Genomic DNA, 24315 nt, shown 5'->3' on the forward strand with positions numbered 1-24315 from the left:
AAAAAAGAGTAGGGAGGATCTAGGTACCTAGGTTTTGTTAATAAGAGGCGGAGGGAATAAAGGTTCCTCGTGAAGTCCAGAATTTGCATCCGCTCCCCAGAACACATGCTCCCCCTGTCTATGGCTCACCTTGTAACCTCCCCCCTCACTCAGGGCCTGCACTGAGTGTCAGGAATCCTTCGATGGCGTCATCTGCTTCCAGTCAGTACAAGATGACAGAACAGGAGCTCGAGAGCAGGGATGGGTGCAGAGTTAGGTGGTTTTTAGAATGAATATTTCCTCAAGAGAATTATTATTCATCCCAGAAGATACGCTATTGGGACAGTGATGGTGAGAAGAAGAGACTCGATTCCATCTTGAAGCATCAGGTCCTAACTTAGTTGGCCCACCACTTGTTTTCAAAAAAAAAAAATCACTCAGTGCCCCCCGGAAACCTACCTTCTTTAGGTGAGCAAATATAGAGCATGCCCAATTGTGCCTGCATCACCATGGGGTGACGGCTGTCCCCTGATCATTCCTACACCCCCCCTGGAGGGGTGATACCACCTATTTTTGGAAACAATGAATTTTAAGCTTGAAGTTGAAAAAATTAAGTAGGTCGCAGCTATTTTCTTTTGGGAGGGGCGTTGGACCAAGCTGAACTTCACCAAGCAATTAGTTGGTTGATTGATTGGTCCATTTATTAAATTGTCAACTACTTAGTGTCTACGAAGTTCTAAGTGTTGTGTTCAGTTCTAAGGTTATTATGGCCAATAATTTAGCAATCACTATGTTTTTGAGCTTTGAATATGGTAGGGAAAACAGATCCAAAAATGAGTAAAAGGCAAATAAACACAAACAAAAATCACAGTGTTCTGAAGACAATGGTAGGGAATGCTTGAGTGAGAACGAGGCCTCTCCTTGTGTTTCACAGCTGGGACAGGGTCTGTGATGCGTTGACATGGAGCGGAGGCCCGAAGGTGTGTTCCCAAGTCTTATTCTCCAGAAATTTCCAAAACTAGAGGAAAACATAAATAACTTAACATGGCATTTAAGAGCCTCTGTGATCAGAACTGCCTGATAAAATACAAAACGCACAGTTCAATGTCTCTTTCAGATAAGCAGCAAGAAGTTTAGAGTATGTCATGAAATACCACCTGGACTACGGTTAAAAATGTTTATGTTTATCTGACATTCAGATTTAAGTGTTTCAGATAGTTTTATTTACTTAATCTGGCAACTATATCCCTGATCTTCCCTCGCCAGTCTCCTGCATGGCTTCCCACCATTCCCTCCACACCCCACAGCTATATTGAGAGTCTCACTTCTAGGTTGTTCTCTGCCTGAGCCTGAAGCCTCCTCCAGGTCCTCATGACAAACTATTCTTTTTTTTTTTCTTTTTGGGTCATACCTGGCAATGCACAGGGGTTACTCCTGGTTCATGCATTCAGGAATCACTCCCGGCGGTGCTCGGGGGACCACATGGAATGCTGGGAATCGAACCCGGGTCAACTGCACGCAAGGCAAACACCCTACCCACTGTTCTATCGCTCCAGCACCTTCTTTGTTATTTTAAATTTTTATTTATTTATTTTACTTTTTTATTGAATCACTGTGAGGTGGACCCTTACAAAGCTGCTCATGATTAGGTTTCTGTCGTACAGTGTACCTTTCCCATCCCTCCACCAGTGTACATTTCCCAGCACCAGTGTCCGCAGGTTCCCTCCCATCACCCCCGCCCCCCAACCCCAGCCTGTCTCTATGGCAGGAGCTTTTCTTTTGTCTCTGTCTCTATCTCTGTCTCTGTCCCTCTCTCTGTCTCTGTCTCTCTCTTTCTCCTTTTGGGCATTGTGGTTTGCAATACTGACACTGAAAATGACAAACTCTTCTTCTCCATTAAAACCCAGTGCGCTCTGGGAACCTTCCCGGGCAGAACAACTTATCCTCATTCCAGATGCTCACTCCACCAGATTCTCACCAGGTTTTGCTTTCGGTGTCTTAAAATACACAGACAAAACGGAATGCCTGCAAAGGACAACGGTTTAAGCAATGGTCTCATTTAGGCTCCCCACTTTCCAAATCAATCCCACTTGGCTCAGTATTAACATCAGACATTGAGTTTGCATTATTGACTCTGCATGCATGCATGCATGCATGCGTGTGTGTGTGTGTGTGTGTGTGTGTGTGTGTGTGCATGCAGCATCTCCTGTTAGCTCCTCATAATCTCGAGAGCCAAATTCAGTTGAATCTCCATTCTTTGGATGAGGGATGTCAACATATGAAGAGAAGTTCTTGTCTGTGGTTTTTTTTTTTTTTTGGGTCACACCCAGCGATGCACAGGGGTTACTCCTGGCTCTGCACTCAGGAATTGCTCCTGGAGGTGCTCAGGGGACCATATGGGATGCTGGGAATCGAACCTGGGTCGGCCGCGTGCAAGGCATGCGGTAGCACAGCCTTACCCATTGTGCTATTGCTCCAGCCCTTGTCTGTGTTTTTGCACCTGTAAACAAGTCTCATTACAATGATTTCTTCATGAGGTCCCCACCCTGCCCCATCAAACAAGAAAGGAAGTTCCAAAAAGACAGAGGCAGGAACAATTTTTTTCTTGTATTCTTAGATTCTAGAATGGTGTCTGGCATTGAATAAGCATTCAGTAAATTTTTTTTTTTTGGCTTTTCAGGTCACACCCAGCGATGTTCATGGGTTATTCCTGGCTTTGCACTCAGGAATTACTCCCGGTGGTGCTTGGGGGACCATATGGGATGCTGGGGATCGAACCTGGGTTGGCCGCATGCAAGGCAAACACCCTCCCCCCTGTACTATCGCTCCAACCCCTAAACGCTTTTTTTGAACTTCGACCATCCGGTCATCCAACACCCATCCCTTCACCAGTGCACATTTTCCACCACCAAAATCCCCAGTATTCCCCCCTCCTCCCCATTTTCCATATCTCCCCCTACTTGTGTGGCAGACAATTTGCAAGGTATTCTTTCTCTACTTTAGTTACCTTCGATATTTCAAGATCAGTCCTACCTCTCCTCATACCTGCGGAAAATACAACTGCTAGACAATGTGTTTTGTATTACTTGTTATGGATATAATATAATGTCGCACGGCCGCTTTTGCGAATTGTGCACTTTAGGAATTCTAAGATTTTAATTATTAGGGTCTGAAGAATTCCTAAATGAAAATGAAGAAGGATGGTTTAGTAGGATGATGGTGAGTTGAGAAAGACTAAAAAAATGACATTTGAGACTCAATGATGAGAAAGAATTGAATGTGATGTGGGATTAGAAGTCAGGGAAAAGAGAATTTAGCATTTTGAAGAATAAAAGCCATTCCTGTGTAATTGGAGAGAGTTGAGATGGGATGGGGGATGGGATATTATTACTGTTTGAGTATTTGTGTCCACACTCCTCTAAAATTATATTGAAATCCTAACCCCAGAAGAGTCAGTCATCGGAAGAGGTGCTTTGGGTTAAGTCATGAGGACATCCTTCATGAACAGAATGGACACTTTTACAGAAGAGGCAGGAGCGATTTCTCCCAATTACCACCTCTGAGTCAGAGAATAGGCCTGCCTGTGTCCTAAGCACAGATGTCCCAGTCTGCAGAATGGTGCAGACATTTACAAACGAATAAATGTCCATTGTTTATAAGCCCACTGTGTCTAGTATTGTTACAGCAGCCTGAATAGATCAAGATAAATGTCATGGAGTGGAGGATGGGGCACTAATAGTTCTGGGGCCAAGGAGGAGGCTGGCCACACGTTGAAGATGGAGCCTTACTGGAACCCTAGGGGGCTCAGATGCGCTCTTTGAACGATTCTCTTCTGCAGACAAGCAACTTTCTCCTACAGAAACCTCCATACTGAACAGTTGAATCGACATTATCCAACCCCCACAGCGCCTTTCATTGACAAAGGAAGTCCATAAAGGAAAATAAAATCATTCACAGTTTTGCAGTTGGTAATATTTATACCCTTGGGAAATAGCTTCCAGAGCCAGCACTGTCTGATGGACACACAGCAGGGGCTGTGAAGGACAGATATCTGTGTAATGCAGAATTTCTACAGATCCACATACAAAAAGTCAAAAGAAAGGAGAAAGGCCTTGGGGGTATGGTTCAAGTGGTAGGTCCTAAATCCCCAGCACTTCGGCCCTCCTCATCCCCCAACACTGCTGATGGAGTGTGGCTTTGATAGGTCTAGGAGCACCTCCAGAAGTGGCCCCAACAATTAAAAAAAATAAAAATAAAAATAAAAATTGTGAAATTATATATTAATATATAGTTAATATATTATATGATAGACTATATCATATATGGTTAATATATTATGATATATTATTATTATTTTTATTTTTTAATTACTGAGTCACCATGAGGGTACAGATACAGATTTACACATTTTTGTGCTTGTTTTTCCCTCACACAATGTTCTCAAACACATCCCTCCACCAGTGCCCATTCTCCACCACCAATAAACCCAGTATCCCTCCACCCTCCAATCCCATCTCCCCCCCCACCCCACCCTGCCTCTGTGGCAGGGTATTCCCTTTTGATCTCTCTCTCTCCAATTGGGTGTTGTGGTTTGCAATAGGGGTATTGAGTGGCCATTGTGTTCAGTCTCTAGTCTACTTTCAGCACGCATCTCCCTTCCTGCGCCTGATCTCCAACCACATTTTACTTGGTGTTCCCTTCTCTATCTGAGCTGCCTTTTCCCCCAGCATGTGAGACCAGCTTCCAAGCCATGGAGCCAACCTCCTGCTACTTATTTCTACTATTCTTGGATATTAGTCTCCTCCTCTGCTATTTTGTATTCCACAGATGAGTGCAATCTTTCTATGTCTGTCCCTCTCTTTCTGACTTATTTCACTTAGCATGATACCTTCCGTGTTGATCCACTTATATGCAAAGTTCATGACTTCATTTTTTTCTAACAGCTGCATAGTATTTCATTATATAGATGTACCAGAGTTTCTTTAACCAGTCATCTATTCTCAGGCACTCGGGTTTTTTCCAGATTCTGGCTATTGTAAACAGTGCTGTGATGAACATGTAAGTGCAGATGTCATTTCAACTATACTGTTTTGCTTCTCCGGGGTATATTCCCAGTAGTGGTATTGCTGGGTCAAATGGGAGCTCAATTTCTAATTTTATATATTATATATTTTTATGTATATTGGGCTGCTTTGTGGTTCGAACTTTGTGGTTCGAAGGTGGTATTGTCTTACGGTGTGATTGGGAGAAGTCTCTCCTGCCTCTTTTATTAACAAGCCCATTCTGTTCATGAGGGATGTCTTTATATAATATATTAATATATTCCCATTATATGCATAATATTTTGACACGTAATCAGTGAACAGCTTGGATATCCAGTGTGTATCCAGCTTGGATATCCAGATCTAAATTCTGCGTATTTCAATTTGCATCAATCGTATTTCCCGCTTCAGTAACTACACGTAGTTAATCGATACAGTACTGGACAGTGTAGTTCTAAGGTTTCCCGCCTCCGTTTCCAGATCTGCAAAAACTGGGTATGATGAAGACGTGTATCCCGCCGAGCTCAAAGGCAGCACCCGAGAGCACGTGGAAAGCTCTAGGTCCCGCACCGACCCTCTCAGGGCACCGCCTCCTCCAAGGCTCCGCCCTTTTCCCCGCCCCCTAAGGGCACCGGGCGGAAAAAACTGTCATAAAAGCGGTGCGCTTTACGGCAGCGGCGCTTTTTACTGCAGTGTGGCGGATTGCGCCGCGAGCGCACTTACACCTCATTGGCTCGGGAGCCCCCGCTCCGGGCGCTTTACGGCAGTGTGGCTGGAGCGGCTGCTGGAGGGCCCCCGGGTGAGAGCGTGAGTGGAGGGAACTAGAGTTGCCGGTGTCAGACGGGCCTTGGAACCATGGACGTGGGCGAACTTCTGAGCTACCAGGTAGGAGGGTCTTGAGGGAGCCGGGGCCGTCGCTTTCCCAGCGGAGGGCTTGCAGGGCCAGAGCCCCTTCCTCTCACCTCCTTCCCTGCCCTGCACTTCCAGGCCCGCGGCTCCCGAGCTCTCCTGCCACCGGGCATCCAGCCCCGCGTCGCACGTCTCTGCCCTGGGACTCCCCCGGGCCTTTTGCATTCATTCCTTCTCGGGGCCTTCGCTTCCGTGCTCGGCCTCCTGGGCCCACCTGGCCCCGCGCCGCGGCCCGAGGGCTCCCAGCAGCGCGGGAGGCCCCGGCACCAGCCTGTCTTCCCTTTACCAGGCTCGCCCTCCGCCCTGGGTGGTGACTGTGGTGCTGCTGCCGGTGGTCACGGTGGTGGTGGTGGGGCGGGGGTCCAGGGACACTCGTCTTTCTTGTGTCTGAGCCCCAGATTCTGCACGGCCGACCTCTGGATTTTTGTTTGAGGTGGGATGAAACCGCTGCTGGCGGGCGGTGTTTGCAGCGAGAGCTGGAGTAGGAGCTCAGGATTCGAGTTTAGGTGACCTGGGTCCCACCCCACATGTTCTCTTGATTTCCTCAGCGTCTCCTTGTCCTAGAGCCTCGCTGACCCAGGAGGGCACACCCAGCACCTAGAGCTGTGGGACACTGGCCCCCGGACCAATCTGAATGGAGAATTGCTGTAAAAACTATAATACAACTGGTAGGGCGCTTGCCTTACTCCGGGAACGAAAGTTCCATCGTGGACATACTATATGGTCCCCTCCAGGTACTGCCAGGAGTAATTCCTGAGTTCAGAGTCAGGAGTAATCCCCGGACATCACTAGATGCCGTCCCCCCCTAACCCCCCCAAAACAAACAAACAAACAAACAAACAAACAAACAAACAAACATCTGCTTCTTGAAACCCATGTGTTCTGGATTTTGAAGACTCAGAATGAAAATGTAGTTTTCATGTTGAGCCTATCATTTGCATGGTTTAAATGATTGCATTATGAATAACACGTGAAATGAAATATTAAAACTTTTTCTTCTCTAACAATTTATGGGCTGGACCATACCCACCGATGCAGAGGACTTCTGGCTGAGTGCTCCAAGGTCTCGCTCTGCAGTGCTCAGGCACCATGCAGTGCCCAGGATGGATTCTGGGGCTCTCGCATACAGTGCTGCCTAACCTGGGAGTCATCTCACCTGCCCACTGATAACTTTTTTGTTTGTTTTGATTTTGGGCCGCATCGGCAATACTCAGGGGTTACTCCTGACTGTGTACTCAGGGATCATTTCTCATGGTGCTCGGGGGACCACATGGGATGCCAGGGATCAAATCCTGGTCCGCCATGTGCAAGGCCCTACCCATTGTATTATCACTCTAGCACCAACTTTTCTTATTTTTTAATTTGAAGTTTCTATCGGGGCGTAGATAACATGACTACAGTAGTGTTGGACTGGAGCGATAGCACAGCAGATAGGGCGTTTGCCTTGCACTCGGCCAACCCAGCTTCAATTCCTCCGACCTGGGTTCGATTCCTCCGTCCCTCTTGGAGCGCCCGGCAAGCTACCGAGAGTATCTCGCTCGCACAGCTGAGCCTGGCAAGCTACCCATGGTGTATTTGAGATGCCAAAAACAGTAACAAGTCTCACAATGGAGACGTCACTGGTGCCCGCTCGAGCAAATGATGAACAACGGGATGACAGTGGTACAGTGTTACAAGGAAGTAATAGACTTATACACTGAAACAAACACTGAAACAGCCTGGAGCGGGGTCCGGCGGCATGGTTATGGTGAGCGTCATGTTATACTCCCTTCCGGGAGAGAAGGACATGTGATCTGGATGGTGGCTGATGACGAGATTATCTGGTGCCAGCCAGGGGTGGCTTATGGGTATACGGCTGCTGAGTTGCAGGAGAGCAATGGGAGCAATGCAATTTGTAACCCTGGGATTATTGGTGGATGGGGTTAGTGGCTACAGCTGGTGGTGCTCATGGATTACTTCTGGCTCTGTGCTCAGGAATCATTCCTTGGGACCATATGCAATGCTGGGAATCAAATTCGGGGCTGTCCACTGCATGACAAGTGCCTTAACCCCCACCTTATCTCTCTGACCCAGATTTTGTCTATCGTCCCCTTCCTGTCCTCCCCTCCCCTCTCCCTCCATCTCCCAACACAATTTTTGGGCCACACTTGGTGATGCTCAGGTGTTAATTTTTTGGGCCACACTTGGTGATGCTCAGGTGTTAATTTTTTGGGCCATACTTGGTGATGCTCAGGTGTTAATTTTTTGGGCCACTCTTGGTGATGCTCAGGTGCTAATTACTCCTGGCAGTGCATGGGGAAACCATATGGGATGCCAGGGTTCGAACTCGGACCTGCTGCCTGCAAGGCAAGTGCCCTCCCTGCTAAGCTATCACTCCGCCCCTCCAAGATTTCACCTCTCAAGACAGTAATTGAATGTAAAGGAAGAAGAGAAATAAGAAAGTTGTTGGGTGAGTGACTGTGCTTTGGGAATTATAGAATGGCTAGCCTGTTAACTAGCAGAATATTAAAGGTGGAAGTCCAGGTTCACTCACTTGGTCCATAAACATCTGACTGAACACCTACTGTACAAAACACCCACATCCACTGAGCATATAACACAGAACAGAACAGACGAGGTTCTCGGTGAACCTTACCGTTTAGTGTGACAGGGAGTAGACAGGAGGAAAGTCAGATGGTGGTGAGTGCTTTGAAGGGCCCAGGGTCTATTACAGGCCGTGCTTTTTGGTGTGGTGCTGGCCACAGGTGACTGCTGAAGACTTGAAATGTGTATTGTTTGAACTGAGGTCTACTTATAGAAAATACGCACTGAAGTTCCAGGGATTTTTTATTTTTGGCTTGAGACCATAGCTGGTAGCACTTGGGCTACTTCTGAGGGTGTGCTGTAGGCCCCCTGCTGCCCCGGGACCCTGAGTGGTGCCAGGATGCAAGGCAAGTGCCTTAACCTCTGTATGTCTCTCTGGCCCTGGAGTTCCGAGATTTAAGAGAAGGTAAAAGTTATAAAAGTGAAAAATATTTGAGATACATGAATAGTTTTTATAGTGTGTGCATACTAAAATGTTGAGACTGAGCATTAAAGGAAATGCCGTCAAAATCGGTGTCTATTATTGGTTTGGGGCCACCTCTGGTGGTGCTCGGGGTTTACTCGTGTCTTTGTGCTTAGGGGTCACTCCTGGAGGAGCTTGAAGGACCGTTTATGGTGCTGGGGACCAAGCTGGGGTTGGCTGCATGCAAGGCAAGCGCCTTACCTGCTGGGCTCTCCAATCAGCCCTTTTTTTTTTTTTAATTTAAAATACATTTTTATTTATTTCTTCGTTAGTCACTGTGAAATTACATGTTATTCATGATTGGTTTTTTTTTTCTTTTTGGGTCACACCTGGCGATGCACAGGGGTTACTCCTGGCTTTGGTCAATCCCATGACCATTACACCTTCCTACTACCATTATTTCAAATTTCCACCCCCCACCCCCACCCAAGCCTTTCCCTAAAGCAGATTCTAAATAATTTTATACTGTTATGAATAATCCACTAAAAATGATCTAAAAAAGGTTTCCTTACGGGAAAGTGTGCCCATCACCTCATTTTATTTATTTATTTTTGGGTTTTGGGCTACTCCTGGTGGTGCTCGGGTTATTGCTGGCTCTGTGCTCAGGGATCACTTCTGGCAATGATTTGGGTGCCAGCTGGGGTGCAGGGGATCAAACCCGGGTCAGCCGTGATCTCGGGCCCTGACTTCATTTTATTTTTAAACATTTTTTTTTCTTTTGATGCTAGGAATCAAATTCAGGGTCTCATATATGCAACGTTTATCCATCCCTTCACTGTTTTATTTATTTATTTTTTCCTTTCCCCTTTTGGGCCATACTCGCTGGTGCTCAGGGCTTACTCCTGTCTCTGTGTTCAGGGATCACTTCTGGTGGGACTTGGGCAACCGTACGGGGTGTCGGGAATCAAACCCCGGTTGGCTGTGTGCAAGGCAAATGCCATACCCGCTGTACTATCGCTCCAACACCCTCTCCTTCTCCAACCTCCATTAGAATTTTAAACCAAGGGGCAGCGAGATAGTTATTGGAGGGGGGAGGGAGGGAATTGTCTGTGGACAATCCTGTGGGGTCTAAACCCGTGCTAATTGCATGCAGCTTTACAGGCTGTCAAACTTGACTCTCTGTCCAACCCCATTTTCTTTTGTTTTTCTTTTTGGCTTTTTGGGTCACACCTGGCAATGCTCAGGGGTTACTCCTGGCTCTGCACACAGGAATTACTCCTGGCGGGACTCAGGGGACCATATAGGATGCCGGGGATAGAGCCCGGGTTGGCTGTATGCAAGTCAAACAATCTACCCACTATACCATCACTCTAGCCCCTTCAACTCCCATTTTCTTATAAGTTTTTTCAAGGCAACTGCAAGAGCATTTAAAGTTGTGTGTGTGTGTGTGTGTGTGTGTGTGTGTTGGACTGGAGCAATAGCACAGCAGGTAGGGCATTTGCCTTGCACATGGCCAACCTGGGTTCAATTCCTCCGTCCCTCTCAGAGAGCCTGGCAAGCTACCGAGAGTATCCTACCTGCACGGCAGAGACCGGCAAGCTACTCGTGGCGTATTCGATATACCAAAAACAGTAACAACAAATCTCACAGTGGAGACATTACTGGTGCCCGCTCGAGCAGATCCATGAACAACAGGACAACAGTGCTACAGTGCAGTGCTACTGTGTGTGTGTGTGTGTGTGTGTGTGTGTGTGTGTGTGTGTGTGTGTGTGTGTGAAGGGGCAGGTGGGGATGGGGGGAGATAGTACAGCGAGTAGGGCACTTGCCTTTCTTATGGCCAACCCCGGCACCTTGGCCCCTTGGACCCCAACAGAAGTGATCCCTGAGCGCAGCGCCAGGAGTAACCCCAGAGCACAGCCAGGTGTGGCCCCCAAACAAAACAAAACAGTTAATGTGTGTGGCTCATTGGTGCCTTTCAAGTAGTGGAGGTGGAAGGACCTGAGGAGTCGCAGAGGAGCCCTGTTTGGAAGAGCACAGCTGTGCGCCCAGAGGTGGAAGTAGGGGCGTTCTGTTGGGAGACTGGAAAGAGGTTGAACCGTGGGACTCGGTGAGTGAGCAGGGAACAGTCGTGATGAAGGTGGGGATGTGGGCAAATGAGACGCTGCACTGGCCTCCCCCGGGCAGGATAAGGAGCTGGAGTTTTGTTATGGGAGATGTGCAGGGTAACCTCCTCCAACTCACTGGCTTATAGAGAAGTGAGGCCCACGCTGGGCAGAAGCCTTCCCTGGGGCGGGGAGCCCCGGTCGGAGCAGAGCGGGAAGCAGCGGCTGGGTCTCTCATCTCCAGCTCTCTCCACTCCCCGCACGTGCCAGTCACAGTTTCCCCTCTGTGAGACCAGTGTCCACTTCCTCTGTGCGAGGAGATGTCTAGTCGGAATCAAAGGCCCGGTGCTTCTGTGTCATAGGGATCACCCAAGTCAGTGGGAACAAAAGCTCTTTGAAGATCGAAACATTTTATAGGTAGGGAAGGTGCGTGTCTTACCTGCATCTTTTCCCTGAACCCTTTTAACGTCCCGGCGCAGAAGGGTGACCCACGTCGGTGAGGGCACTGAATACCGAACGGTGTTCACCCTTGAGTGGAACTTTTTTATTTTTATTTTTTGTCATACCCAGTGGTGCTCAGGCCCTCCTCCTGATTCTGTGCTAAGGGGTCCCTCCTGGCAGAGCTCACGGACCAGATGTGGTGCTCAGGCTTGAACCCGGGTCAGCAGTTGCCAGGCAGGCACTGTCCTATGGCTCTGGCCCCTTGATCTGAAGGAACTTTTTGTTTTGTTTTGTTTTGTTTTTGGGACTCACATGCTGATGCCCAGGGGCTCCTCCTGGCTCTGCACTCAGGAATCACTCCTGGCAGTGCTCTGGGACCATACGGAATGCTGGGATGGAACCCGGGTGAGCTGCGTGCAAGCAAGTGTCCTACCCGCTGTGCTGCCCTCTGGCCCCTAGATGGAGGAACTCCTCACCATTGGGCTCTGCTGCTCGTCTGTTGGGCCGGGCACTGGACTGAGGTCCTTGCAGATCACTTCCTGTACTTCTCAGTGAACCCTGCCAGGCCGTCCTGATGGAAATGGAACCCGGGCTCGAGAGAGCAGATACTGATTGAGACCAAACAGCCGGGAAAGAACAGAACCAGCCCCGGAACCCGCTGAATACCAATATTTGGTTTTCTGATTTCCCCACCCCCCACCTGGTGGTCGGGGGACCCCTCAGCTCCAGGAGGCTGTGTGGGCTTGATGGCTCAGTGCCTGGGTGATGGGGTGCAACTTTGGTGCTGCTGGGGGGGGGGGGTAAGGGCACCTTGCAGTGCTCAGGGGGAAACGTGTGGTCTTGGGATCAGAGCCAGCTCTCACACAGGCAAGGCAGGGGGTCTCCCCCCAGCTACATGCCCCGCCCCTCCCCCCACCCCCCACCTTTTATTTTCTCATGCCAGGGATTAAGCCCAGTTCTCCTACATGCAAGGCATGTGTTTTATTACTGAGCCATGTCCCCGGCCCTGCAGATCATGAAACGCAAGTACAGGACACGTGAGAAGAGCCCAGGGCCTTTAGCGGCTGCGTTGGGTGTTGGGTGTCATCCTTCGCAGAGTAGGCTCAGCCTGGCTGGCTCTGGCCGCCTCCAGGGTCGCACAGGAATGCATTCAGTTTGATTTGGACTTTCCCATGCCCAGAGTTTGGCTCAGTAAGTCTCCCGTGAGTCCTTAAAAAGTGCATTTCTTTTTTTTTGGCTTTTTGGGTCACACCCGGCAATGCACAAGGGTTACTCCTGGCTCTGCACTCAGGAATCACCCCTGGCGGTGCTCAGGGGACCATATGGGATGCTGGGAATCGAACCCGGGTCAGCCACATGCAAGGCAAACGCCCTACCCGCTGTGCTATTGCTCCAGCCCCAAAAAGTACATTTCTAATGGGGTCCCAGGCAAGGCAGAAGTTGCTGGTCAGGAATGCTGCTTTGCCACTCCCTGGCCTCTGCCCTCCTTTAATAATTTCCCCCATCGAAGACTCCTTCCCTCCTTCCTTCTCGCAGCCTTCCATTTGCCATTTTTTTTCTGAGCTTGTTAAATTCACTCCCCGCCCCCCCCCCCCCAACTTGCCATCCAAGATATTGAGAGCAAAGCACATAATCTTTCTGGGCCTCAGTTTCCTCACATGCCTAATGAGGGGATTAAATAAGTCTGCTCGGAGCCCTCCGAGCTTTAAAACTCTGTGCTATTAATTATGTAGGCCAAGAGCTTCTGTGAGCTCCGGGATCAAAAAGCTTGGTGTAGTAGAAAGACTGGGGGCTGGAGATCCGGAAGATTTGAGTTTTAATCCTCCTTTTATCATGACTTACGTGGGTGACTCAGGACTAGTCACTTGCCCTCACTGAGTGGCATTTTTTATTTATTTATTTATTTTTGCGCCTTTTTTTTTTTTAAATTGTGTCAACTGAAGTGCCGGGCTGTATGGCTTTTGGTTCTTTCCTCACATTCAGAGACTAAGTCAGGTAAGTAATGAAAGTAGATAATGTCTTGGAATCCTTTTTAAGGAGTATTGAACACTTTTTTTTTTTAATTAAAAAATTTTTAATTGAATATTTGTGAGATGGACCATTACAAAGCTGTTTATAGTTGGGCTTCAATTGTACAATGATCTGGCACCCAACCCTCCACCAGTATATATTTCCCACCACCAATATCCCCTGTTTCCCTCCCACCATCCCCAACACCCCTGCCCCCACCCCCAGCCTCCCTCTATGTGGGGCACTTTCCTTCTTGCTCTCTCTCTCCGTTTTCTTTTGTGCATTATTTCCTTTTGTGCTAAGAGGTCATGGTGTTTGTTCAGGGCATTCGGTATTTTTATCGGGATGGTAAGGCTGGAGTAGCTTTTCAGTTGGGTGACCACTTTGGGGTGTGGATGTGACTGCCGAGGCTTCTGGAAGTACAGGGAAGTGAGGGGGAGGTAGCCCATACAGACCCTGAGAAACCCTGGAGATTTCAGTCACAAAACCCGCATACCCGAATTTTCAGCAGATTATATCTTAGTGAGGTCCATTCTGAGACGGTGGAGTCAGGCCAGGGGTATAGTGGCAATGTTGGATTGCGGAAGCAAATGGCTGCCGGGGGGCTCTGCTTGGGCGGGCCCTTGGCCAACCCCCCTTGTGCCCCCCCCCCCAATTTATCCTGGTCTGTTCAGCCATGCGCAGGTTAAGGATTAGCTGCAATTTTGGATCTCTTTCGAGATTTATTTGTGGGTCTCTGAAGCAAGGCCGGTAGTAGAGCTTACAGGGTGGTGCTAGAGTTGGTTCGTAGGGGTGACTGCCAGTGCTTCCAGTGCTTCCAGGAGTATTGGGAAGTGAGGGGAGGTAGCCCACCCCAATCCCGAGAAAGCCTGGAGATTTCAGTCACAAAACCTGCAGACTTGAATTTTTAGCAGATTATATCTTGATGAGGTTTTTCCTGAGACAGTGGAGTCAGGTTGGGGGTATGGTGGCGATTTTGGATTGTGGAAGCAAGTGGCTGCCGGGGGCTCTGCTTGGGCAGGCACAGGCCAACCAGTTCCTCTCCGATTTGCCCCGGTCTGTTCAGCCATGCGCAGATCTGAGATTAACTGTGACTTTTTAATCTCTTTTGAGATTTACTTATGAGTCTCTGAAATAAGGCAAATAAATGAGCTTGTATAGCTGAGCTGGATATAGCTGTTGTGTTCTGGCTCCCACATACCTAACTTTTGGCCATTTAAATTATTGGAAAACTTGGCCCCAAGTTGTTGGGTCCAGCCAAAGGCACCGGGGCAATGTTTGGTACCAGGAAGTCTGAAGGCACCATCAGGCTGCTGATGCTCTCGCCCCACAGGTGTATACAGGTTGACCTGCTGGCGGCACCATACCAACGAATATTTTCTATTTTCTTTCTGTCTTTTTGGGTCACACCTAGCGATGCTCAGGGATTCCTCCCGGCTCTGCATTCAGGAATTACTCCTCGCAGTGCTCAGGGGACCCTATGGGATGCCCAGGGATCAAACCTGGGTTGACTGTGTACAAGGCAAACTCCTTAACTGCTGTTCTATCGCTCTGGCCCCCAGTATCAAACACTTTCTAGGTGCTTAACTAAATTTCGTGTTGCTGGGGAAGGGTGCTGTTGGGGGTGGGTGGGAGGTGTGTGGAACTTGGTGGGAAGATTTCAACTTTCTGCCAAGACGGTTTCTTCCTATAACAGAGTTAAGCAGCACGCACCCCTGCGTGTGCCTTCTGCCCTGGACGCCTGTTAGCTGTTCACTGGGGGAAGCAGGAGGATTATGCTGTGGACAGGAAGTGGTGGAGAAAGGCTGGGAAGAGGAAACCGGTATGGAAATGTGCCTTATGATGCCTTCAGGCTTCAGCATCTCATTATGCCCGCGTGCCCAGCAATTCCACGGTGGAGGAGTTTCCACCACGTGGCACGTGTGTGAACTCCGGGGCATTCTCATTAATACTCATTCCACAGACTTCGGGGGGGAAGTTCTGACTCCCCAAGTCTGGCAATAAGGAATTCGCTTTTCGTGCTGTGTGGCTCAGAGGGAATGACTTGCTTTGTGACGCTGGAAGTAGATTGGGGTCAGGGACCCGAGGTTGGGGCAGTCGTGCAGACACCCACTCCTCGATCCGTGATATAGAGCCTTTTCCTAGCTGGTGGGCGCTTTATAATCTTGTCCCCAGCCTTTTCTTTCTTTCTTTTGAAATGAAAAAAAAAAAAGGTTTTTGAGAGGAGGAAAACGACTATTCTAATCCAGTGTTTTTACATTCCCACAGACTGTACTGTGTTTCGCAGAGCTGGAACCGTGTACTGTTTGTGTTCTGGTTTCATGATAACGTTGCCAGACATACTTTGTGTGGCTGTATAACTTTCAGGTTGTTTTAATGTTTTTTATTTTTTTTATATATTTTTTGCTTTTTGGGTTACACCTGGCGATGCTCAGGGTTTACTCCTGGCTCTGCACTCAGGAATTACCCCGGCGGTGCTCAGGGGACCATATGGGATGCCGGGAATCGAACCCAGGTAGCTATAGTTAGTAATTGATTCACACTGTTCTGCTTTTGTGGGTACATGTAAGAAACACGCCAGTCTCATCCCGTTTTAATGGACAGAACATGCCTGTCTTATCCATAACCCGGGGAGTAGTGGCCTACTCATGATGTCATTTTATAGCATCCTAAAGCAGGCTTTATCTTTTTTTTTTTCCCCTTTTTCAAGGCAGTTCCGTGTATTTTGGAGTTACCTTCTGTTCATAGGGGGACAATGGGCTCTAAATAGCAGATTCCTGTCTTGGGTGTTTTCTGTTCAACCCCTGAGTGATTGTTGTTGTTGATGATCTCATTCCGTTGCAGCCATCTCTCCCCGTCTCTTCCCCATGCCACACTCCTCTCGTTCCCACGGGACATGCTATATCTGTGCTCCTTCTTGTTCACCAGGTCGCACACTTAGAGGCGGAGCCTGGTGCTCAGCATGTCCCACCCATGCTGATGCCTCACAGGTAGAAGTTTGGTGATGGAGCGAATGAACCGCTACTGCTTTCAAGGTGCTCTAGGTTGGTTCTGCGTTGGGGAAGCTTTGCTTTGGTTTTGGAGCCACACCTGGCGGTGCTCCGGGCTGACTTCTGGCTCTGCGCCCGGGGGTCACTCGTTGCGGTGCTCTGGGACCGTATGGGGTCTTGGAGTCAAACCGGGATCTGCATGTGTCAGCACTTGCCTTACTTAACCCACGTACTGTGTCTCTGGCCTTTGGGAAGTTTCATTCCAATAACGTGCTTGCTTACTGGTGTATATCTCAATTGCTTTCATTTTAGGTCTCGGGAAAGTTTGATTCAGATCAGATACTTATTTTTTTATTATTATTGTTTTTTGTGGTGATGGTGGTTTCCCAGCATTGCACTGGGACTGGTGGGGACCGAACCCAGAGCCTCACATACTAAGTGTATCTTCCTCTGAACCGCACCCCTGTCCCCGTCTCCCTTCTGTATCATGTGGTGCTGCTTTTGTTACAAAACCCACGCTTAATTAAAAGTTTTTTGAACTAATTTTTAAACTTACAGAAAATTTCCGAAAGATAGTAAAGAGAGTCTCTGTATGTAACTCATCCAGTCATAAGGTTAACATGTGGCCTTAGAGCACTAGTAACAGGAACTGGGACTAGGGAAATAACATTCAGACACTAGTGACTAAACCGTGGGCCTGCTCCAGCTGCCACTTCCCCCACAGTTGTCTGCTTTTCTGTTTCAGGATCCCACGGTGCTCGTAATGCTCATGTTGCCTTGTCTTCTGTGCTCTTGACATTTTTGAAGAGTGCCTTCCTTCCTTCCTTCCTTCCTTCCTTCCTTCCTTCCTTCCTTCCTTCCTTCCTTCCTTCCTTCCTTCCTTCCTTCCTTCCTTCCTTCCTTCCTTCTTTCCTTCCTTCCCCCTTCCTTCCCTCCCTCCCTTCCTTCCTTCCTCCCTTCCTTCCTTCCTTCCTTCCTTCCTTCCTTCCTTCCTTCCTTCCTTCCTTCCTTCCTTCCTTCCTTCCTTCCTTCCTTCCCTCCCTCCCTCCCTCCCTCCCTCCCTCCCTCCCTCCCTTCCTTCCTTCCTTCCTTCCTCCCTCCCTCCCTCCCTCCCTCTCTCCCTTCCTTCCTTCCTTCCCTCCCTCACTCCCTCCCTCCCTCCCTCCCTCCCTCCCTTCCTTCCTTCCTTCCTCCCTCCCTCCCTCCCTCCCTCTCTCCCTTCCTTCCTTCCTTCCCTCCCTCCCTCCCTCCCTCCCTCCCTCCCTCCCTCCCTCCCTTCCTTCCTTCCTTCCTCCCTCCCTCCCTCCCTTCCCTCCCTCCCTCCCTCTCTCCCTTCCTTCCTTCCTCCCTCCCTCCCTCCCTCTCTCCCTTCCTTCCTTCCTTCCCTCCCTCCCTCCCTCCCTCCCTCCCTCCCTTCCTTCCTTCCTTCCTCCCTCCCTCCCTCCCTTCCCTCCCTCCCTCCCTCTCTCCCTTCCTTCCTTCCTTCCCTCCCTCCCTCCCTTCCTTCCTTCCTTCCTTCCTCCCTCCCTCCCTCCCTTCCCTCCCTCCCTCCCTCTCTCCCTTCCTTCCTTCCCTCCCTCCCTCCCTCCCTCCCTCCCTCCCTCTCTCCCTTCCTTCCTTCCCTCCCTCCCTCCCTCCCTCCCTCCCTCCCTCCCTCCCTCCCTCCCTCCCTTCCTTCCTTCCTTCCTTCCTTCCTTCCTTCCTTCCTTCCTTCCTTCCTTCCTTCCTTCCTTCCCCCTTCCTTCCTTCCTCCCTTCCTTCCTTCCCCCTTCCTTCCTTCCTTCCCCCTTCCTTCCTTCCTCCCTCCCTCCCTCCCTTCCTCCCTCCCTTCCTTCCTTCCTTCCTTCCTTCCTTCCTTCCTTCCTTCCTTCCTTCCTTCCTTCCTTCCTTCCTTCCTTCCTCCCTCCCTCCCTTCCTTCCTTCCTTCCTTCCTCCCTTCCTTCCTTCCTTCCTCCCTTCCTTCCTTCCCCCTTCCTTCCCCTTTCCTTCCCTCCTTCCCTTCCTTCCTTCCTTCCTTCCTTCCTTCCTTCCTTCCTTCCTTCCTTCCTTCCTTCCTTCCTTCCTTCCTTCCTTCCTTCCTTCCTTCCTTCTGTCCTTCACTTACCCCCCCCACCTTTCCCATTGTAGATTTTTTTTTATGGGCCACACCTGCTTTATGGGTAACACAAAGGGGTTACTCCTGGCCCTGCACTCAGGAATCACCCCTGACGGTGCTCAGAGGACCACATGGGGTGCTGGGAATCGAACCCGGGTCAGTCGGGTAGGCAAACGCCCTACCCGCTGTACTATTGCTCCAGTCCCCCATTGTAGATTTCTTGCATTTTATTTTTTAATTAAAAAAATTTCCCCCCTTGTTTTCAGGCCATATCCGGCTGTGCTTTGGGCTTACTCCTGGCTCTGCATTTAGGGATCACTCCTGGCAGGCTCGGGGGCGGGGGGCTCTAGGAGGTGCCATGGATCGGTCCTGGGTCAGCTGTGTGCAAGGCAAACACCCTCCCTGCTATACTATCACTCTGACCTTATGAAGCCTGCATTCCTTTTTTTTTTTTCTATTTTTAAATTTATTTTTTAAGTTGAATCAGTGAGATACAGTGTTGTGATTGGATTTCATTCATCATGTTCCAACACCTGTTCCTTCACCGGTGTACATTTCCCACTACCTATGTCCCCAGTTTCCCTCCTGTTAGCCCCCTGACCTCCAACCTCCTCTATGGCAGGCACTCTCTCTCTCTCTGTCTCTGTCTCTCTCCTTTTGGGCATTATGGTTTGCAATGCAGATACTGAAAGGTTATCATGTATATCCCTTTACCTACTTTCAACACTCAAGTTTTTGTCCAGAGTGATCATTTCTGACTATTATTTCCTGCATTCTTGAAGGTTTCCAGGGCCCCCTCTGCCCTGAGCCTCGTTATTCCTGACCCTTACTGGAGTTGGATTCTGTACTCTGCCCTGTGCCTAATCTTAGAAGAACTCCCCAAACCCTCCTGTCTTCCAGCCCCTTTCTGTGGATGCTCTCGGCGCACCAGCCTGGATTTGGTGCTTGTCCACACATTGGATGTGTCTGCCGGAATGTTCTCGTGCCACATACTTCTCATTATTTCTTCACCTGCTCTCCTGTTCCTGCTTTTATCCACCCCCCATCTGTGTTAGCCTAGGGCGGCACTGTCCCGTTCTTGAAAGAAGCCTTAGATGACAGGCTCCCAGATGAAAGGTTCCTCTCTGGATCTCTCGAACTCTGAGCAGCGGGCTCGCGCCTCTCTGCAGTCTGCACACCTGAGCTTGCCATCGAAGGGGGGCTTCCCACAGATAAGACAGCGGACCCCGGTCCAGAGTGGCGGAGCTGTGCAGACAGGCTGCTCCGGGATGGGACGCTGGCCGGGCTTTGTCTTCCCCTGGACTCAGCTGCCACCTTTACTCAAAGTGGCCTTCGGCTTGGCTTGGCTCTGTACGGAGGGGGGTCCCTGCTGGCAAGTGCGTGTGGCTTTGTTTTCTTCCCCATGGGGCCTGGGGACAGCTCCCTCGAAAGTGGCTCTCTGTTTCAGAGGCCAGGCTTTGGGAGGAGACCTGGAGGAAGACAGCCGTAGCTTTGGGCCCTTGCTTCCTCGGTGTCCTTTTTTCTTTTTTTGCTTTTTGGATTAAACCTGGCGATGCACAGGGGTTACTTCTGGCTCTGCACTCAGGGGACCATATGGGATGCTGGGAATTGAACCCGGGTCGGCCGCGTGCAAGGCAAACACCCTACCCGCTGTGCTATCGCTCCAGCCCCTCGGTGTCCTTATTTAATTAGAGGGGTTGGCTTCTAAAGCATGACCAGTCGAGGGGTTTCTATAGAGGGGCTTGTGCAGAACAGCTCGTCAGCACAAGGTGACGGAGAGAATCCCGCCCAACTCGTGCCCTCTGAGCGTGCCCACTAGGCATCGGCATGCACTCTGGGTGAGAGTGTGTGTTGGGGTGCCGGCTCGCGTGTAGCATGACCTCTGGGCAGCTCATCGACCTCTTGAAGCCTCAGGCCTTCATCTTTAAGGTGCAGATTTTTAAATAGTGTTTCTCCTGGCCCTGTCGTCTTTTTAAATAGTCTCTGTTTTACCATCTGCTTTAAAAAACGAACAAATAGGATTACATGAGATAGTGCCAGGTAGTGTGGCATTCAACATGTAGAAAGTGCCCCGTATATCTTAGCTGATAGTTTATTATTATTATTATTATTATTATTATTATTGGGCTGGAATAATAGCACAGCAGTAGGGTGTTCGCCTTTCCTTTCACGCGGCCGACCCGTGTTCGATTCCTCCGTCCCTCTCGGAGAGCCCGGCAAGCTACCGAGAGTATCTCGCCTGCACAGCAGAGCCTGGCAAGCTACCTGTGGTGTATTCGATATGCCAAAACAGTAACAACAAGTCTCACAATGAGAGACATTACTGGTGCCCGCTCGAACAAATCGATGAACAACAGGATGACAGTGACAGTGATTATTATTATTATATAGACAGTTCATGTGCTACAGCAAAAAAAAGGTGATTTTCCAAGGTCACCGGTCCCTTGGAGTCGCAGGGTTAGAAGGCTCTACCAGGAGATGACAGCAGTTCTTCAGCTGGACATGCCACTGGATGAAAGTGCCCCGATCCCAGTCACGGGCAAGTGGCGGATGCCAGGAACGGTGGCCTGGGCCCAGGCTGGCCACTCAGTTAGCTCCACCTTCTGCTTTTCTTAAGGGGGAGGGGTATATGTCTCCTTTACAAACTACTTCCTTTTACCTGTTCTGAGGAAGTGGTTGGTTTTGATCTGAGGCTTATCTAGTTGTAGAGAAATTGGCGTTCAGAGAATGTGTAGCAGGAATCTACTTTTTCCTTGGTTTGCAATTCTGTTTTATTGATTTATTTTGGTTTTGGGGTTGCTCTTGGCGATGCTCAGGGATTACCCTGACTCTTGACTCAGGAATTACTCTTGGTGGGGCTCTGTGGACCATTTGGGATGCCAGGGATCGAATGAGGGTCCGTGGCATACAAGGCAAGTGCCCTCACCATTGTACTATCTCTCTAGTCCCCTGCCAGTCTGTTTAAGTTCAGCTTCTTCCCTGCTACCAGAAAGAAATTCTCTGTGTTATGGTTGGTATTTGGAGCAGGGGTGTCTGAGAATGCTGTCCTCATGGATTTATTTATTTTTTTATTTTTTTACTTTTTTCTTTTTGGGTCATACCTGGCGATGCACTGAGGTTACTCCTGGCTCATGCACTCAGGAATCACTCCTGGCAGTGCTCAGGGGACCATATGGGATGCTGGGAATCGAACCCGGGTCGACCGCGTGCAAGGCAAATGCCCTACCCGCTGTGCTCCAGCCCCCTGTCCTCATAGATTTATGTGGAAAATATCTTTCATATTCCCCGACCCCGAAAATCACCTACTAAGTCTCCTACTAAATAGGAATGTTACACTTTTTTTTCTTTTTTTGGAACAACCCAGTGATGCTCAGGAATTACTCCTGGTGGTGTTTGGGAGACCTTATAGGATGCTAGGGATCGAACCCGGGTTGGCTGCGTACAAGGTTGTACTATCGCTCCAGGCCTTAGAATGTTATCCTTCTCATAGTGGATAGCGGGAAACTCGAGTTTCTGCAGGGTAGTTCTGAACGGGATTCCTCTTCAAAGAGCTTCAGGAAGGACTGAGCTGAAACTATGTTAGCATAAACTTTGGGACCCCGGTTCCAGTCTGGGTTCATCAGTGGAAATTAGATTGTCTGGGAAATATCTGGGGAGGTTACTAGCCCCAGCACTTCGATCTCAGCTTAGGGGTACAGTGACTATAAGCACTTGGTCTTTTTGGGCACAAAAGCCTTGCTTCTGGGCTGGAGCGATAGCACAGCGGGTAGGGCGTTTGCCTTGCACGCGGCCGACCTGGGTTCGATTCCCAGCATCCCATAGGGTCCCCCGAGCACTGCCAGGAGTAATTCCTGAGTGCATGAGCCAGGAATAACTCCTGTGCATTGCTGGGTGTGACCCAAAAAGAAAAAAAAAAGCCTTGCTCCCTGGCAGCCTCCCATCTTGACTAGGAGCACGGTTTGAGAGGGAGCGGAGTGCTGTGACTGTGCTACCCCCATCCCAGAGGTGGGTGTGATTGATTGTGGACCAGTGTTCAACACCGTCTAAGCGCTCACTCGGCTAATGCTTCAAATTGAGGGTTGGTTCATGTATGTATAATATCTGAACGCCTCCACCCCTCAGTTAAGAGCAATCAAGTTTAAAATTACTTTTGGAATTTTCAGTGGATTTAAACATTAGTGGTACATCGGCCCTTTTCGCTGCTGTTGTGTCAGGTTGGAATAACATATTTCCCCTCTAGCCCCAGCTTTGGATTAAAACAGAAGAAAGAATCCTCTGGTTCCGGCACTGTAGAGTACTTCACACATGTGAGACCTTATGTTTGCTCCCCTCCTCACCAAAAAAAAAAAGGGGGGGGGGAAACAAAAGAATTATTGGTACATTTGTCATATTATCTTTCACTGGCGTGGTTAATCATTATCCTTACTGACTGTTGCTAGCATCTCAGTGATAAAAAGAAACTTGAGCATTTTGAGATTGTATAATCATTAGCCAAAACCAAGCTGAGATGCGGGGGCTTGGCCAGGGGTAAACTGAGGTGGCTGGGAAGGAGGAGAGGCTGGGGATGGGACAAAGACGTTGCCATTGGCAAATTTGAGGTGGGAGAAATCCAGAAGGCATCCCCCCCCCCGCCCCCTTCCCCCTTCCCCCGCCACACACACACTCCATTTTTTTTTGCCTCTCAGGGCTCAGCGGTCCCATTGGTGATTCTCAGTCTTCAAGCCGGTGGGTTGGAGCAGGGTCTGAGGATGCCACGCTGCTTAGGCCCTGCAGCCCTCCGGGTACCTGGGCTACCCTGGCCTCCAGGGCTACATCCAGTGGTGGTTGGGGGACCATGTGATGCCAGGGGTTAAACATGCGTCAGGCACTTGCTCAACTTGCACCGTAGTTGCTGTACTACTGCCCCTCCCACCGCCTGCTTTTAAAATAAGTTTTTTTACTCTGTGTGTGTGTGTGTGTGTGTGTGTGTGTGTGTGTGTATGTGTATGTGTTTGGGCATGTTTGGGCCACACCTGGCAGTGCACTCTGCTGAGACAGGGGTGCTGTATGTGGTGCTGGGGATTCAACCAGGTCTCCTGCATGCCAGGTGAGCACCCTATCCACTGTACTATTGCTCTGGCCCTCATTGCTATTTTGGTGTTCAGTATCATTCCTTGGGCTGGAGCGAGAGCACAGTGGTAGGGCGTTCGCCTTTCACGCGGCAGACCCAGGTTCGATTCCTCTGCCCCTCTCGGAGAGCCCGCACGGCAGAGCCTGGCAAGCTGCCCATGGCGTATTGGGTATGCCAAAAACAGTAACAAATAAGTCTCACAATGAGAGACGTTACTGGTGCCCGCTCGAGCAAATCGATGAGCAACGAGATGATAGTGACAGATATCATTCCTTAGTGTGTGATCCGTGGGATTTTATCTAACCTTTGAGGCCCTCATAAAATGCAGAGGCTGGATTAGTATTATTTCTATTTATTTATTTATTTATCTATTTAATTTTATTGAATCACCGTGAGATAGTTACAGGCTTTCATATTTGGGTTACAATCACACAGTGATCAAACACCCATCCCTCCACCAGTGCACATTCCCCATTGCCAATATCCCAGGTATACCCCCCTCCCCCCTCCCTAGATTACTATTCTTGGTCATCTTTGAATAAGACTTTTGGTTTCTTCTGTTGGATACGGACATCCATGAGGTTCCACAAATCACATTTGTTTTTTATTTTCTGCCGACTGTTTCCTGTAGCATCTCTTTGCCCACCATGA

The 24315-nt window shown here is 49.3% G+C and overlaps 1 protein-coding gene across 1 annotated transcript in view; it reads left to right on the forward strand.

Annotated features, from left to right (window-relative positions):
- Nucleotides 1–5753: 5753 nt before the first annotated feature.
- The window catches only part of CTNNBL1 (catenin beta like 1), a 185939-nt gene continuing 167377 nt past the window's right edge, over nt 5754–24315 (forward strand). The window contains exon 1 of the mRNA XM_004612494.3: nt 5754–5906. Within this exon, the coding sequence (XP_004612551.1) occupies nt 5877–5906 (30 nt within the window). The 5' untranslated portion in view covers nt 5754–5876. The remainder of the gene's footprint in view (nt 5907–24315) is intronic.

Source organism: Sorex araneus, chromosome 5 (genome assembly GCF_027595985.1).
Source record: "Sorex araneus isolate mSorAra2 chromosome 5, mSorAra2.pri, whole genome shotgun sequence".
Classification (NCBI taxonomy): domain Eukaryota; kingdom Metazoa; phylum Chordata; class Mammalia; order Eulipotyphla; family Soricidae; genus Sorex; species Sorex araneus.